This window comes from Littorina saxatilis, linkage group LG3 (genome assembly GCF_037325665.1).
Source record: "Littorina saxatilis isolate snail1 linkage group LG3, US_GU_Lsax_2.0, whole genome shotgun sequence".
Classification (NCBI taxonomy): Eukaryota; Metazoa; Mollusca; class Gastropoda; order Littorinimorpha; family Littorinidae; genus Littorina; species Littorina saxatilis.
This window is the reverse complement of record NC_090247.1, coordinates 20309013-20326766: the sequence shown is the minus strand read 5'-3', so window position 1 is coordinate 20326766 and position 17754 is coordinate 20309013. Positions and strand designations below refer to the sequence as shown.

At 44.6% G+C, this 17754-nt stretch overlaps 1 protein-coding gene across 1 annotated transcript; it reads left to right on the top strand.

The window, feature by feature from the left end:
- The first annotated feature begins 3855 nt into the window (after positions 1 to 3855).
- Positions 3856 to 16804, top strand: LOC138961835 (uncharacterized). The gene is made up of 9 exons (XM_070333506.1): positions 3856 to 4236; positions 4975 to 5234; positions 6743 to 6910; positions 9399 to 9564; positions 10472 to 10603; positions 11473 to 11642; positions 12019 to 12260; positions 14817 to 14930; positions 16513 to 16804. Exons 1-8 carry the CDS (start codon positions 4127 to 4129, stop codon positions 14916 to 14918), a joined length of 1350 nt encoding a protein of 449 aa, XP_070189607.1. The 5' UTR covers positions 3856 to 4126; the 3' UTR covers positions 14919 to 14930; positions 16513 to 16804.
- Positions 16805 to 17754: the final 950 nt, after the last annotated feature.

Below are 17754 nucleotides of genomic sequence, written 5' to 3'. Positions count from 1 at the left end.
TCTTAATGACCAAAGTCATTAATTAATTTTTAAGCCACCAAGCTGAAATGCAATACCGAAGTCCGGGCTTCGTCGGAGATTACTTGACTAAAATTTCAACCAATTTGGTTGAAAAATGAGAGCGTGACAGTGCCGCCTCAACTTTCACGAAAAGCCGGATATGACGTCATCAAAGACATTTATCAAAAAAATGAAAAAAACGTCTGAGGATATCATACCCAGGAACTCTCATGTCAAATTTCATAAAGATCGGTCCAGTAGTTTAGTCTGAATCGCTCTACACACACACCCAGACAGACAGACAGACACCCACACATACACCACGACCCTCGTCTCGATTCCCCCCTCTATGTTAAAACATTTAGTCAAAACTTGACTAAATGTAACAAGTCGCGTAAGGCGAAAATACAACATTTAGTCAAGTAGCTGTCGAACTCACAGAATACAAGTCGCGTAAGGCGAAAATACAATAGCAAGACCGCATACTCGAAGCATCGTCAGTCACCCGCTCACGGCAAATACAGTGAAATTGACAAGAAGAGCGGGGTAGCAGTTGCGCTCAGAAGGATAGCACGCTTTTCTGTACCTCTCTTTGTTTTAACTTTCTGAGCGTGTTTTTAATCCAAACATATCATATCTATATGTTTTTGGAATCAGGAACCGACAAGGAATAAGATGAAAGTGTTTTTAAATTGATTTCGAAAATTTAATTTTCATATTAATTGTTATATATTTAATTTTCAGAGCGTGTTTTTAATCCAAATATAACATATTTATATGTTTTTGGAATCAGCAAATTTGGATCGTTTTTAAAAAAAAATATTTTTTTTACAATTTTCAGATTTTTAATGACCAAAGTCATTAATTAATTTTTAAGCCACCAAGCTGAAATGCAATACCGAAGTCCGGGCTTCGTCGAACATTACTTGACCAAAATTTCAACCAATTTGGTTGAAAAATGAGGGCGTGACAGTGCCGCCTCAACTTTCACGAAAAGCCGGATATGACGTCATCAAAGACATTTATCAAAAAAATGAAAAAAACGTATGGGGATATCATACCCAGGAACTCTCATGTCAAATTTCATAAAGATCGGTCCAGTAGTTTAGTCTGAATCGCTCTACACACACACACAGACAGACACACACACACACACGCACATACACCACGACCCTCGTCTCGATTCCCCCCTCTACGTTAAAACATTTAGTCAAAACTTGACTAAATGTAAAAAGAAGAAAACGAACATAACACCTATTCAGGATTTTTCTGCTCAGTCGTTATCTCATTAGTCATATCAAAGTCTACAAAATAAAGCATCCCTCGAAGAAAAATGAAAAAGTTGACCCTGTTCAGGGCCGGACCAAGTTCGTTTGAGGGGGGGGGGGGGGGGGGGGGGGTTCCAACTGAAGGCAGGGGTCCAAAGTCCACATTTTTTTTTCTCTGAGAGGTACATTGGATGGCCAGGGGGGGGGGGGGGGGGGGGTTCCGGAACCCCAGGAACACACCCCCCCCCCCCCCCCAGATCCGGCGGCTGCTGTTTGAAACCTTTATTTACGGACGTGCAATGAAAGGACTGACGTGGCATTTAAAACCGAGTGAGGCTTTCTACATTGTCAGTCAATATTGTCTTCATTGAAAAATCATAAAACTCTATCACACAAACTTACATATAACACAGTATTATGTGATTATGAAAATACACAGCCTTCATTGGTTTGTACTTCTGCATACATGTAAAACAGACTATCCCACACGCTTTTTACATTTAGTCAAGTTTTGACTAAATGTTTTAACATAGAGGGGGAATCGAGACGAGGGTCGTGGTGTATGTGTGTGTGTGTGTGTGTGCCGTGTGTGTGTGTGTGTGTGTGTGTGTGTGTGTGTGTGTGTGTGTGTGTGTGTGTGCCGTGTGTGTGTGTGTGTGTCTGTGCGTGTGTGTGTGTGTGTAGAGCGATTCAGACTAAACTACTGGACCGATCTTTATGAAAATTTACATGAGAGTTCCTGGGAATGATATCCCCGGACGTTTTTTTCTTTTTTTCGATAAATGTATTTGATGACGTCATATCCATACAGTAGCCTAAAACTTGCATTGAGAAACCATTGCCAACAGAGGCCACCTCGTTTAAAAGACAATATAGGCTATGGTTGGACCGGATTCCTTTTTAACATTACCCGCAGAGACCACCTGAAAAATGTGACCAGAGACTACTCAAATTAATGAATGGTCGTATTGATGTTTTCCCTCTTAGGGGAAGGGCTCCTAATATGGACCGGCTCCTAATATGGACCACCTCTTGATCTGACAAACTAACGGCGCTAGAGCGCTAAAAACAATTTCATTCGCTGTATTCACCCTCTCTGGATAACTTGCACATGTCAAAACAGTTGCAGAAACACAAACCTCAAAACCGTTAGGCTTTTTATCTTTTTTTTTCACTTTTGGCAGCGTTCACTCTAAATTTGACGCCTAAAACGGACTCGTTTCTGTCCACAGCCAAAGCTTTTATCACACAAAAATTGCTATATATGAGAGCTAAGACCGTATTTGTTACATTTTAGCAGTTTTGACCCCGCGTTTCTCCTGCAAACAAAAAATAATAGCAAAATCTCAAAGTATGTGTGAGTCCCCTAATATGGACCACCTTCAACAAATCGAAGAAAATAAAAGCTAAAGGCTATTTTCATTAATTCATTAAGAAGCTTGCTGAAAATAACCTATAACTAGCCCTCGAGCTTTCAAAAAATATATAAAATTGTCTTCTTTTTGTGGAAGTTGATAATTTCACTTATTTTCACTCTGTTTTTGATATGCTTCTTTAGTTTCCTGGTGTGCTTCAAATAATGCTCTCATCAACCCGAAACAGATAAATCTAAAGCATATTTGAATTAGTCTGACATGCACAATAAGTTGTATCGTTATTTTGAAGTATAGGGGGCTTTTGACAGTGATTCGTGAAGGCCGCTTCACTGGTCCATATTAGGAGCCTGGGCGCCTAATATGGACCATTTGTGATTTTTTCTGTATTTAATTTTTGCTGAATGTCTATCAAAGCTATTTCACTCTAATTAGGCCTAACGGTTCACTTAAGAGAGAAGGACTACCAAACACAAAACTTCTTCGCAAGAAAACAAGCTAGTTATTAGCATGAAACAAAAAGTGGTCCATATTAGGAGCCCTTCCCCTATAAAAGACCACATCACCAAGAGCTATCACAGGCATGACAGAGTCAACCATTCTGAAATAGTAACTCTTCTGCTTAAAATATATACTTTTTTTCAAAGATGTACCTACTGTACACGAATATACAGGCAGATCTGACAGTTGTAAGTTCTTTAAACATGCTCTCTCTCTTGTTAAATAAAGTTCAATTCAATTCAATTCAATTCTCTCTCTCTCTCTTGAAAACTCAATTAAGTAATAACTGCATTACTTAAGTGTAAAAAAAAGGCACGGGGGAGTAGCGAGCCGGGGGAGTAGCGATACGGGGGAGTAACGAGCCGGGGGAGTAACGATACGGGGGAGTAACGAGATGCTCCCTTTAACTTTTGGTAGGGTTTCGTCAAATTTCTTGATTTTAATTTTCCTCTTGTTGATATGTTTCTGACTTTTTTCTCTCCATAGTGGAAATTCCTCAGTATTCTGAAGAGCCGACCGACTTACAGTTACAATTAGTCAGGCCATTGTTTTGTTTATTCATTACTGAGTAGACACCGTCATGCGTGCGTGCGTGCGTGCGTGCCAACCAACTTACCAAATATGCTGATGACTGATTTGGTGAGGGAAATGACGATGACGCGAAGATCCACAAGCACAGACGTCATACTAGACAGGATTTTGGACGTAATATGACGACACACACTGTGATGACGAGCGTCAGAACATTGACAAGACAACATGGCCAGTCTAAACAAAAACATGTGCCAGACATCTCGTCGATCTTTTATCCAGAAAGAAAGATTTTTCCTGTGAGAAAATCCGTCTTACAAACAATGACTTCAATCGCATGTTGTCCTGGAGAAAATCGCAGAGTAGATACTGTCTGAGAGCCACAACACCTCGAAGAAGTGACAAAAACAGCTGTACTCTCGATGGGTCGCTGGTGTTTCATGTTGTGAGGCCATGCAAGGAGTGAAGATGAATGCAGTGGCAAAGAGAGTGTCGGACGCTGTGATGGACAAGGTCACGCATGAACTCAAGCCTGACATCCCTACCCACAACAGGCTCAAGAGGTCCGATTTGAACTGTGTTTGCCGTGTGTGTGTGCGTGCGTGCGTGCGTGCGTGTGTGTGTGTGTGTGTTTATGTATGCGTGTGTGTGTGTTTGTATGTATGTGTGCGTGCATGCGTGCGTAGCGTGCGTGTGTGTGTGTTTGTCACAGTGTGTGTGTGTGTGTGTGTGTGTGTGTGTGTGTCTTTTTCTCGCTCCCATTGTCTCACTGTCTCCGATCTGGCCATACTTTAACGTTGGATGAGACCATCCCTACACTTGGTTACATACCAAAAATCAACACCCTGACTGCTCGCTAGGGTGAGGTGGAATTGTTTGATGTATTTTATTTCCGAAAAAAAGCACCGATGCCTTTCACAAAATGAATACCTTACAAAAAAAATACCACAGTGCACATAGAGCACCCAGGCTGTTCATTTTTGGTATGTGATCAAGAAGAGGGATGTGGTCTTATCCAATGTAAAAGCCTGACCAGTTCTGAGACGGAGATTGAGGCGAATCTGTTTTCACTTGGCGGAGTGGGTCTTTGAAGCACAGGATCAGGCTCTTAACACACAAATAAGGGTGCAGATAGCTTAAATCAGGCATGAATTGTATTAGACATGTCAAGAACTTCAATTTGAAGTAAGATGTAGTAATTTTAGATGGGGTTTTCGGGGTTTTTCTGGGTTTTCTGGGGGTTTCGGAGTCAAGTAGTACCCATACAAAGCCAAGAAACAAAGTCCCAGTCGTGACTGCAGGTCGTGGGAGGAGCACGAGAAGAACAAGCAGCACCACGCACGCAACCTGAAGAAGGAGATCGCCAAGATCCAGGAAAAGGTCAGCCTGTCCATCAAGTCTTTGGCCAGCGAACCCGCGCACTACGACGTCAACCCCCGGAAGGAGAGCTGGCCGCTGACCGGGATCATCCCTGGATTCAGGTACCGCTCCAACGGGGACGAGCGCAAAGGGCTGTACGATGACGACCCCAGGAGGCTGAGGCTCGTCAAGATCTCACCAGGTGAGTGATCACAGTGGTACAGTTCTGTACAATGACGATCCGAGGAGGCTGAGGCTCGTCAAGATCTCACCAGGTGAGTGATACCAGTGGCACAGTTCTGTACGATGATGACTCCAGGAGGCTGAGACTCGTCAAGATCTCACCAGGTGAGTGATACCAGTGGCACAGTTCTGCACGATGATAACCCCAGGAGGCTGAGGCTCGTCAAGATCTCACCAGGTGAGTGATCACAGTGGCAAAGTTATGTACGATGATGACCCCAGGAGGCTGAGGCTCGTCAAGATCTCCCCAGGTGAGTGATACCAGTGGCACAGTTCTGTACGATGACGATCCCAGGAGGCTGAGGCTCGTCAAGATATCCCCATGTGAGTGATACCAGTGGCACAGTTCTGTACGATGATGATCCCAGTGGCGCAGATCTGTACGATGACGATCCCAGGAGGCTGAGGCTCGTCAAGATCTCCCCCAGGTGGGTGATACCAATGGCACAGTTCTGTACGATGACGATCCCAGGAGGCTGAGGCTCGTCAAGATCTCACCATGTGAGTGATACCAGTGGCACAGTTCTGTACGATGATGACCCCAGTGGTAGAGTTCTGTACGATGATGACCTCAGTGGTAGAGTTCTGTACGATGATGACCCCAGGAGGCTGAGGCTCGTCAAGATCTCACCAGGTGAGTGATACCAGTGTCACAGTTCTGTACGATGACGACCCCAGTGGCACAGTTCTGTACGATGATGACCCCAGGACGCTGAGGCTAGTCAAGATCTCACCATGTGAGTGATACCAGTGGCACCGTTCTGTACGATGATGACCCCAGTGGTAGAGTTCTGTACGATGATGACCCCAGTGGTAGAGTTATGTACGATGATGACCCCAGGAGGCTGAGGCTTGTCAAGATCTCTCCAGGTGAGTGATACCAGTGTCACAGTTCTGTACGATCACGACCCCAGTGGCACAGTTCTGTACGACGATGACCCCAGGAGGCTGATGCTCGTCAAGATCTCACCAGGTGAGTGACCCCAGTGGCAGAGTTCTGTACGATGATTAACCCAGTGGTAGAGTTCTGTACGATGATGACCCCAGTAGATGATGATTCCAGGATCGTCAAGATCTGTTCAGGTGAGTGATCACAGTGGCAGTGAACTCTAGACAGCAGTGAACATGTTTTGAACACATTTCTGTGACAAGTTTTGCACACTTTTTGACATTGTGAACACAATTTGAACGCATTTTTGTTTCAAGTTTTGAACGCTTTGTGACATTGTACATAGTTCTTCTGGCAAAAGTAGCACACATAGTGTTCTGTAGTGTTCAAATGAACACTTTTGAACACTTAACTACAATGTATGTTTATTGTGTGTGCCTCTTTGGCTAGTAGAACTATGTCTCAGGACTTCGGGACCGAAAAGAGCAATTTACTATCATTGGACTTACAATTATACGCACATGTACACTAACATAGACATTCCTTACATACATTTGTCATTGTCTTGTCATGTGAAGGTGTGAAATATGTGATGGGCAAAACTAAACGAGATGACAGCCCTGGCACCAGTAAGGCAACACTGGTCAGGCCGTCCTTAGACCACGTCAACAAGAGTGACATCAACGTCGAGGAGAACGACAATTCTGCTGATCTCAGCAGTCATCAACTGAGGAAAAATATCAGAAGTATCACATTGTTTCTTTTCTTCTGGTTGTGATCCGTGATTTTTACATTAATTTTTAGTCAAGTTTTGACTAAATGTTTTAACATAGAGGGGGAATCGAGACGAGGGTCGTGGTGTATGTGTGTGTGTGTGTGTGTGTGTCTGTGCGTGTGTGTGTGTAGAGCGATTCAGACTAAACTACTGAACCGATCTTTATAATATTGTACATCAGAGTTCCTGGGTATGAAATCCCCAGACGTTTTTTTCATTTTTTGGATAAATGTCTTTGATGACGTCATATCCGGCTTTTTGTAAAAGTTGAGGCGGCACTGTCATACCTTCATTTTTCAATCAAATTGATTGAAATTTTGGTCAAACAATCTTCGACAGAGGCTTAAAAATTAATTAATGACTTTGGTCATTATAAATCTGAAAATTGTAATTAAAATAATTATTTTATAAAACGATCCAAAATTACCTTTATTTTATTCTTCATCATGTTCTGATTCCAAAAACATATAAATATGTTATGTTCGGATTACAAACAAGCTCTGAAAATTAAAAATATAAATATTATGATTAAAATTAAATTTCCGAAATCGTTTTAAAAACAATTTCATCTTATTCCTTGTCGGTTCCTGATTCCTTGAAAAACATATAGATATGATATGTTTGGATTAAAAACACGCTCAGAAAGTTAAAACGAAGAGACGTAGGCCTACAGTAAAGCGTGCAATGCAGCACAGCGCAACCGCTACCGCGCTGAACAGGCTCGTCACTTTCACTGCCTTTTGCACTTGCGGCGGACTACGGTCATTGTGAAAAAATGCAGTGCGTTCAGTTTCATTCTGTGAGTTCCACAGCTTGACTAAATGTAGTAATTTCGCCTTACGCGACTTGTTTTTATGTGTGCTGTGAACTCTCTCTCTCAAGCTCTGTCTGTCTGCCTGTCTCTCCCCCTCTCTCAAACAAAGAGTATGGTGATAACCACGAGACAAAAACACCAATTAAGTCCTTTACAATTACAACTGTCAGTTGGTTCAACTCAAGTGCAGCAAGTTAGGGAACATAGATTATTAGGTGTTACCATTGATCAAGAGTTGAAATGGCAAACTCATTATTTTGAGTAATATCTGCAAAATAGTATCAAAGAATTTGTACCTGTTATCAAAATTTAAGGCATTACGCAGATTCTGAAGCACTCAAAATGTTCTATTACGCCCACATAATGCCTCATATAAACTTCGCTTCAACACTTTGGGATAACTGCAGTGATGTTCATTTAAAAAGACTCAATTCCCTGCATCGCCGAGCTGCAAAACTTATTCTGTATGATTTGAATAGGTCCACGGATGATAAACTAAAGCTCCTGAATTTCCTCCCCTTGAAAGATCAGTTGACGTTAAACAAGGCTGTGTTCATGTATAAAATTCTAAATGACGACTGACCTAAATATTTGCAATCACATTTCAAACATGCCACAAAAAAATATGGGTCCCAAAAAATCATCCCTCCTATACCTCGCATAGACCTCTACAAATCGAGCTTAGCCTTCTCAGGAGCATTTCTCTGGAACTCCTTCCCCAAATAGATAAGAAATGCAACTTCAGTGAAAATGTTTAAGAGACAGTCACGTTCACACATCATTCGTGAATGAAATGTCTTGTTCGATTGTTATTTTGCTAAACATTTTGTACTGGTGTTAACGGCTGGTCTGAGCAACTTCATTCCCAAATGAAAGATATAACTCTGTCAATGTAATTCTGTAATCTTTGAGTTCTCCTTATGTAATTCCTTAAATGCACATTGTGTTGCATTCCATACAATGTATTTCTGTATTTTATATGATTCAATCTATATTTTGTACGTGCGTCCGTCTTTACGTGTGGTATAAAGGACAGGTTGGAAGAATAGGCTTTGCCTAAAACCTTTATCCTTTTGTAATAAAGGTCTGAGTCTGAGTCTCTCTCTCTTTCTCTCTCTCTCCGATGGCCTCTCTGTCTGTCTGTCTGTCTGTCTGTCTGTCTGTCTGTCTATCTGTCTGTCTGTCTCTCTCTCTCTCACTCTCTCTATTTATGTGTGCCGGTGTGTGTGTGTGTGTGTGTGTGTGTGTGTGTGTGTGTGTTTTGTGTGTATATATGTGGTGTATGTGTGTGTGTTTGTGTGTGTGAGTATATATATATGTGTGTGTGTGTGTGTGTGTGTGTGTGTGTGTGTGTGTGTGAGTGTGTGTGTGTGGTGTATGTGTCTCCCCCCCCTCTCTCAAGTTGTTAGTCTCAACAACCAAGTACCTCTCTCTGTCTGTCTCTCTGTTGTCTCTCAGTATATCTCTCTCACTGTGTTTCTGCACGCAGCTTACTGCCGACTGAAGACCCGTGGTTTAGAGTTGTATTTCGTGTGTGTGTGTGTGTGTGTGTGTGTGTGTGTGTGTGTGTGTGTGTGTGTGTGTGTGTGTGTGTGTGTGTGTGTGTGTGCGTGCGTGCGTGCGTGTGTGTGTGTGTGCACTACAGGTACAGGCCTACTGGACGACGACGCGGTGTTCCGATCTCGCAAGGTGCAGGAGCAGCTAGGTCTGCACCGTAAGCCCAGCCACACCGCGGCGCAGAGCGCTCTCGACGCTAACAATGAGATGGAGCAGCTCGAACACGCACTCAAGGTCCTCAGCTTCGTGCTCAGGTCAGTCAGGCAGTCAGGCAGTCAATCAGTCAGTCAGGCAGCCAGTCAGTCAGTCAGTTAGTCAGTCAGTCATTCAGTCAGGCCAGCCAGTCAGTCAGTCAGTCAGTCAGGCCAGCCAGTCAGTCAGGCCAGCCAGTCAGGCCAGCCAGTCAGTCAGTCAGGCAGGCAGTCAGTCAGTTAGTCAGTCAATCAGTTAGTCAGTCAATCAGTCAGTCAGTCAGTCAGTCAGTTAGTCAGTCAATCAGTCAGTTAGTCAGGCAGTCAGCCAGTTAGTCAGGCAGTCAGGCAATCAGTCAATAAGTAATTCAGACAGACAGTCAGCCAGAGTCAGTCAATCAATGACTGGGTTGTTTCAAATCATAGCTTGAGCGTTGGCATGCTCCTAGGCACCACACAGCGCAGGGCGTTCACAATGAGATGGACTGAGCAACTCAAACACGCCCTAAAAGTCCTCAGCTTCCTTATCAGGCCAGTCAGTCATTGGAATGTTTCAGATTGTAGCAGGAGCTTTGAAATTACCTGAACCTGAACATCCGCGCCAGCAGCTTTTGCACAAAAGCCATGCAATTTGTTCGACACTGATAAGTCGTAATGGCGTTGTTTTTGTCTAGTCAGTTCATGCTTCTATCTCGCATTCACCAATCCACCGGAAACTAAGAAACTGGTCGCAAAAGTAACACAGTTTAAAGCTAGTGTGCTCCGATGTCCAACGTAATAACATAAGAAAACAGAATACAGAATATTTTATTGCCCAGGTTTGGGAATTCGTTTTGACAGATGCGGTTTTCACTCATCTGTCCAAACGAATTCCCAAACTTGTGCAATAAAATATTCTTATTAACAGCTACACAACCACGCGTGTCGTTGTGCACGTGCGTGTGCATAAATGTGTGTGTTCCCTGCCCAGGAATCCCGAGATGGACACGAGCCTACTGCAACCCCCGCCGTTCCGGTCGAAGAAGACCTTGTCCATGCACCGACCGCTAGACTACAACAGCTACAGGAACCGAACCGCCAGCCAGCCAGTGCTGAGAGAACGGTACGTACGCTGCATTGTTCGTCATCCGAAAGAAACAGGACGAAGAATAGTGGAAGAAATCGTCGAACACAGTGCATAGTGCGCCATACACGCTGACTATAAATGGAGGCAGAGAGAGTCAAACAGGAGAAGGCTTAAATGTGATACAGTTTTGATATATTGTCAAACTTTAAAAAAAAAATCTGACTTTAGAACGATTTCTTATCGTGTTTTGGTGCTATTTTGGAGCTAATGCTTGAAAAAAAAAGCGCCACTTGTGGCAGGGTGAACAGTGATCCCCTTGTCCCTACAGCTCCGCATGAGGTGTTCTCTTTACTTGACGGGCAATGGGCTTGGGCAGATAACTGTGAGTTTTTTGAGAGCTGTCGTTGACAAGAGGTGATTGCGGTGTTTCTCTGTTATGCTCTTGCGACCTACGTCAGGCAGTCAGGCGTCGAGGTATACAAGAATTTATTTCTGGGTTAGAATGACAGGCCACGCATTGACGAGAAGAGCCATGAATAGAGGCGGTAGCGGCGCTAGCTTCAAAACCACTGAGTTGTCGCTCTCAGCGTGGGTTCGATTTCCACGTTCGGCGAGGGATTTACTTCCCAGAGTCAACTTTGTGCAAACTTTCTTCGGTGTCGGACCCACCCCCCCCCCCCCCCTTCCCCCCTCGTGCATGCATGCGTACGATAAAGAACCCAAGTTCACAGCGAACGTCTCAGGAGTTGCAAACATGAAAACGCGCATGCAGGAAAAGAATTTAAAAAATGGGTAGCACAGTACTGTACGGCACTCGTTTCCCCCAGAGAGAAAGGAGCCCGAATTTCCACGAGGGGAACCTCACTGGACGATATGAAATCTTATCCTTATCCCAATCCTGACAGGTGCGTGGCGTGCCAGCAGGTGTACCGTAACGGCAGCGCTCAGCTGGTCAGACACTCGGACCCCGAGGTGTACAAGAGGCCCCGCTGGAGAGCCGTGCCCAGTGGCCGCTACGTGTCGCCCCCTCTCTTCGCGCTCAAGTTGAGCAACCCAGCGCTCCACTCACTTACAGGTCAGTTCACAGTTTCCGCAACGTGTCGCCATCACTCAAAGCGTTTAAATTCAGCAACCCCGCGCTCCAGTTCAGGTTAGTTCTCTCCAAGCGCTCTACACGTTGAGCAGCCCATCGCTCCACACACGTACATGTCAGTTCACAGTTTAGCTACGTGTCGTCACCACTCAAAGCGCTCCAGTTAAGCAACCCATCGCTCCTTTCACGTACAGGTCAGTTCTCTCCAAACAGTCTAGTCAAGTCATTGCTCCGTCTCACAAACGATATCAGCATTTGCCTGAAGGCTCATGCTTGATATCTTTTTTCTCGACAGGTCTGTTATCATTTGCTAACAGTCAGCATATTAGAAATAACTCATACTGTTCTCACCGTGCAGAGCTGGGCAGCAAAACCACGTCCACAACCTTCACCGCGAGGAAAGCCAGCAGCTCCAAGGCGGGTCTTCCCACTGTCTCTGACTCGCACAGTGCCCTGTCCATGCTGGCTGCAGCAAACACTCATGATAGTGCCGGTGGTGGTGGTGGTGGTGGTCCGGAGGACGGCTACTACACCAACGACACCAGCTACAGCACCGCCCCTGCCAGCCGTGTTAACCTCTATGCTCTCAAGAACAGAAATGTAGGTTGACTTTTCCGAGAGCGTTAGTCTGTATTCTCTCAAGAACAGAAATGTAGGTTGACGTTCAGAGAGCGTTAGTCTGTATTCTCACAAGAACAGAAATGTAGGTTGACGTTCAGAAAGTGTTAGTCCGTCTGTATTCTCACAAGAACAGAAATGTAGGTTGACGTTCAGAGAGTGTTAGTCTGTATTCTCTCAAGAACAGAAATGTAGGTTGACGTTCAGAGAGTGTTAGTCTGTATTCTCTCAAGAACAGAAATGTAGGTTGACGTTCAGAAAGTGTTAGTCCGTCTGTATTCTCTCAAGAACAGAAATGTAGGTTGACTCACCGAGAGTGTTAATAATAATAATAATAATAATAATAATAATAATAATAATAATAATAATAATAATAATACGAGAATTTATAACGCGCACATACCTCACCTCCAGGCGACTCTGTATTCTCTCAAGAACAGAAAATGTAGGTTGGCGTTGAGAGAATGTTAAAACTAGGGCTGAAGGGTTGGGTTGAGGCAGTAGGAGAAGATGAAGATGAAGTAGGAGGAGGGAGGGGTAGAGTAAAAGAGAGAAAGAGAGAGAGGCGAGAAAGAGAGGGAGAAGGAAGAGAAGGGGGGAGAATGAGATAGAAAATGGGGGGGGGGGGGGGGAATGAGATAGAGGAGGGGGAGACAATGAGATAGAAAAAGGGGGGGGGGGAGAATGAGATAGAGGAGGGGGGGAGAATGAGATAGAGGAGGATAGAGAATGAGATAGAAAAGGGGGGGAATGAGATAGAGGAGGGGGGAGAATGAGATAGAGGAAAGGGGAGAATGAGATAGAGGAGGGGGAATGAGATAGAGGAGGGGGGAGAATGAGATAGAGGAGGGGGGAGAATGAGATAGAAGAGGGGGGGGAAGAATGAGATAGAGGAGGGGGGAGAATGAGATAGAGGAGGGGGGGGAGAATGAGATAGAGGAGGGGGGGAGAATGAGATAGAAGAGGGGGGGGAGAATGAGATAGAGGAGGAGGGGAGAATGAGATAGAGGAGGGGGGGGGGGAGAATGAGATAGAAGAGGGGGGGGGAGAATGAGATAGAGGAGGAGGGAGAATGAGATAGAGGAGGGGGGGGGAGAATGAGATAGAGGAGGGGGGGAGAATGAGATAGAAGAGGGGGGGGGGGAGAATGAGATAGAGGAGGGGGGGAGAATGAGATAGAAGAGGGGGGGAGAGAATGAGATAGAGGAGGAGGGAGAATGAGATAGAGGAGGGGGGAGAATGAGATAGAGGAGGGGGGGAGAATGAGATAGAGGAGGGGGGGAGAATGAGATAGAGGGGGGGAGAATGAGATAGAGGAGGGGGGAGAATGAGATAGAGGAGGGGGAGAGAATGAGATAGAGGAGGGGGGGGGGAGAATGAGATAGAGGAGGGGGGAGAATGAGATAGAGGAAGGGGGGGGGGAGAATGAGATAGAGGAGGGGGGAGAATGAGATAGAGGAGGGGGGAGAATGAGATAGAGGAGGGGGGAGAATGAGATAGAGGAGGGGGGAGAATGAGATAGAGGAGGGGGGGAGAATGAGATAGAGGAGGGGGGAGAATGAGATAGAGGGGGGGGAAATGAGATAGAGGAGGGGGGAGAATGAGATAGAGGAGGGGGGAGAATGAGATAGAGGAGGGGGGAGAATGAGAAAGAGGAGGGGTGGAGGGAGAATGAGATAGAAGAGGGGGGAGAATGAGATAGAGGAGGGGGGAGAATGAGTTAGAGGAGGGGGGGAGAATGAGATAGAAGAGGGGGGAGAATGAGATAGAGGAGGAGGGAGACTGAGATAGAGGAGGGGGAGAATGAGATAGAGGAGGGAGGAGAATGAGATAGAGGAGGGGGGGGGGGAAGAATGAGATAGAAGAGGGGGGAGAATGAGATAGAGGAGGAGGGAGAATGAGATAGAGGAGGGGGGAGAATGAGATAGAGGAGGGGGGAGAATGAGATAGAGGAGGGGGGAGAATGAGATAGAGGAGGAGGGAGAATGAGATAGAGGAGGGGGGCGAATGAGATAGAGGAGGGAGGAAAATGAGATAGAGGAGGGGGGAGAATGAGATAGAGGAGGGGGGCGAATGAGATAGAGGAGGGGTGGAGGGAGAATGAGATAGAGGAGGGGGGGAGAATGAGATAGAGGAGGGGGGAAATGAGATAGAGGAGGGGGAATGAGATAGAGGAGGGGGAGAATGAGATAGAGGAGGGGGGGGGAGAATGAGATAGAGGAGGAGGGAGAATGAGATAGAGGGGGGAAATGAGATAGAGGAGGGGGGAGAATGAGATAGAGGAGGGGGGAGAATGAGATAGAGGAGGGGGTAGAATGAGAGAGAGAGAGAGAGATAGAGAAGGGAGAGAAAGAGAGAGAGAGAAGGGGAGGGGTGGTGGGGTGAGAAAATGTGTGAGTGCGTGTGAGTGTCTGTCTGTCTGTAACTGAGTCTCTATACTAGCGTGGCATTTGTTTATGTGTCATAATATGAATCTCTTTGTGTGAGTGAGTTTCGTACATGTATGCTAGCTCAATAAAGACGTATATTTTCCAACAGAACACGGAGGCAGAAATACTGAAGAAAAGGATGCGGGAGTTTATTGATTCCTTGCCACCCAAAGAACCTCCCCTGGTTCCAGCTCGCATAAAAGCGACATAAGTTCTAAGAATGGTTTGTTGTTATTCTCTCTATTACATCAAAAGTGTGTGTATGTGTGTGTGTGTGTGTGTGTGTGTGTGTGTGTGTGTGTGTGTGTGTGTGTGTGTGTGTGTGTGTGTGTGTGTGTGTGTGTGTGTAAAAGGATGATCATACATGTGAACAGCCTGGACAGATCGGTGGCAGTGAATATGACCGTGTACGGGGAAAGGACGGTAACTTTATCAATGTGTGTGTGTGTGTGTGTACGTGTGTACGTGTGTGTGTGTGTGTGTGTGTGTGTGTGTGTGTGTGTTAATGATCAATAGTTATACTCATTTGTTTTGTCTCACAAAACGTTGCTCATGACTGCGGCTTACAACTGCTTATTTTTATAATGGCGTGCTCAAGCTTCAAGATGACAAGAGAATCAGTTTGCTGTGGACTATGAACCTTTGCTGAGGCTTAAAAAAGAAACACGTTTATCGAAAATCATGCTGGCCAACTATACTGTTTCTGTCATGGGTCTTTTGAAGAGTCACACACTTTACCCGCCCACCCCCCATCCCCTACCCAAATCCCCATTGCACTTAGAAAAGATTTGGCTGTAATGCCTCGGTCTCACATCTACGAATGTCACCCGACTTTAGGTAGTCGGCTGGAAGTCGGAAGAGGTCGGAGAGTTCGTGAGAATTAGCAATTTTGTTTTTGAAAAGTCGGATAGTTCGGAAGGCCCGTCAGACTGTTTTGAAATTTTCAAAACAGTCGGAAGAGCCTCCCGACTCAGACGAATAGAAATTTGTCGGGTGGTTGTCGTAAGCGTGTCGGTTTAGTCGTAAGGCGATTCTGATTAGTCGTAGCGGTAGTCGGAAGACTCGTAAGGGTGGTCGGATTTGTCGGTTGCATAGTTTCGTTCGGACATGATTAGTCGTAAGGGCAGTCTGATTTGTCGTTAGGACAGTCGTTAGCTAGTCGGTTTAGTCGTTACACTGGTCGTGAGAGTCGGCTATTGTTCGGAAGTTTTTCAGCCGGGCCTGTCGTAACTGCAGTCGGAATTGTCGTTACTGCAGTCGGAAGTGTCTGGACACATGTCGGATTTGTCGGCCCTAAAGTCGGGTGGTTGTCGTCTGCTTGTCGGCTACATGGTCGGATCAGTCGTAAGGACAGGTCGGGAGTGAAATTTGGAGCCGAATTTGCATCCGACACTTCCGACCTAGCCGACTTAACTATCCCCGACACTTCCGAAAAATCGTAGTATGTGAGACCGAGGCATAACCGAGAAATTCAGTTTCAACAACTCATTTCAGTCTGACTTTTCAGTCAAGCTTGTTATTTGGATTATGGTATGTCACTCACCAGAAGCACCAAAATAAACAAAACAATGTTAAAATACTGACTGAAGTGACGTATGCAAGGTTTGTCTGAATCAATAAATCATTTGTCAGCCTAAGTTAATCAAAAAAGTGATGTTTAAAACATGATATAATTATATGCACCATCCGTATTATGTACAAATATTGCTGCTCAGTCTCTTGGCTCCAAGTGATTTTAGTTACTCGTCATTCTGAAGACACACCGCCCGCTAAATGTTTTTTCCTCTCTCTCTTTTCTCTAACAGTGGACTTCATAATTCTCGTGTGAGGACTGTGACCAGTGTATCCATCGTCGGGCATCAGTGTGTTGTTCATAGTCATCCACATTGTTCAGCCATTTTTCAGAACTGTCAGTGTATCTCTCGGTTATTCTAGTTCTGGTCTTCAAGAACAATGCTTTCTTTTAAAACGCTTCAACCACCAAACGTTATGTGTGCATGATTTGATATAATATGTTTTGTGAACTAAAAACTAAATGATGCGAATATGCCTATTTATCAGTAAAATTGTAGTAATAAATGGAACAATATACAGCCATATTTTTTGTGTTTTGTTTACTTTGCTGAATGGCATAACACGACAACCTGTATTGTAAAAAAAAGTACAGACACGCGTCCGCCTAGGCAAGTCAACATTTACAGGACATGCACCTGCACCTATTGGTCGACTTACACCCCTTCTGCCTCACCAGCACCGACCACCTATAATTATCTCTGTGGCACCGACACACTCGAGTCACTTACACCAAAGAGGATAGAAGCTTCTACCCTCTTTGCTTACATATCCTTGGCACAAAGGGTCAAAAATCCAAAAAATAAGCCCTTACAAAAATAAGGCCATATTTTTGGAATTAAGCCCTTATTTTAGAAATAAGGCCTTAAATATTTACAGCCATAAGGAAATAAGGGCATAATGAAATAAGGTCTTAATTCTGTAAGGCCTTAATTCTGTTAAGGCCTTACTGAAATAAGGCCTTATTTCTGTTATGACCTTAAAAAAATAAGCCCTTACAAAAATAAGCCCTTACAAAAATAAGGGCATAAAAAAAATAAGCCCTTATTTTTCTGCGCATCGCTATTGCGCATCCGGACATTCGAAAGCGCGCACAAACTCGGCTCTCGTTCAAAACATCCGTCATAACATCGAGCGGGCACAGCATGGCTTCACGCTTTTGTGAAACGGCTCTTTTCCTGGTTGATTTGTGGCACGGAGCTGCATTCAGGCCCAGAAGATGACGATTTTCGACAGAAGTATGTGTGTTGGCCTCTATTCAGCTTCATGATTGGTCCAAAAAATAAGGCCTTATTTTTTTAAGCCCTTATTTTTTATGCCCTTATTTTTTTATGCCCTTATTTTTTATGCCCTTATTTTTTTAAGCCCTTATTTTTGTATGCCCTTATTTTTTTATGCCCTTATTTTTTATTAAGGCCTTACAGAAATAAGGCCTTATTTCTCGTAAGGCCTTATTTTTAAATAAGGGCTTATTT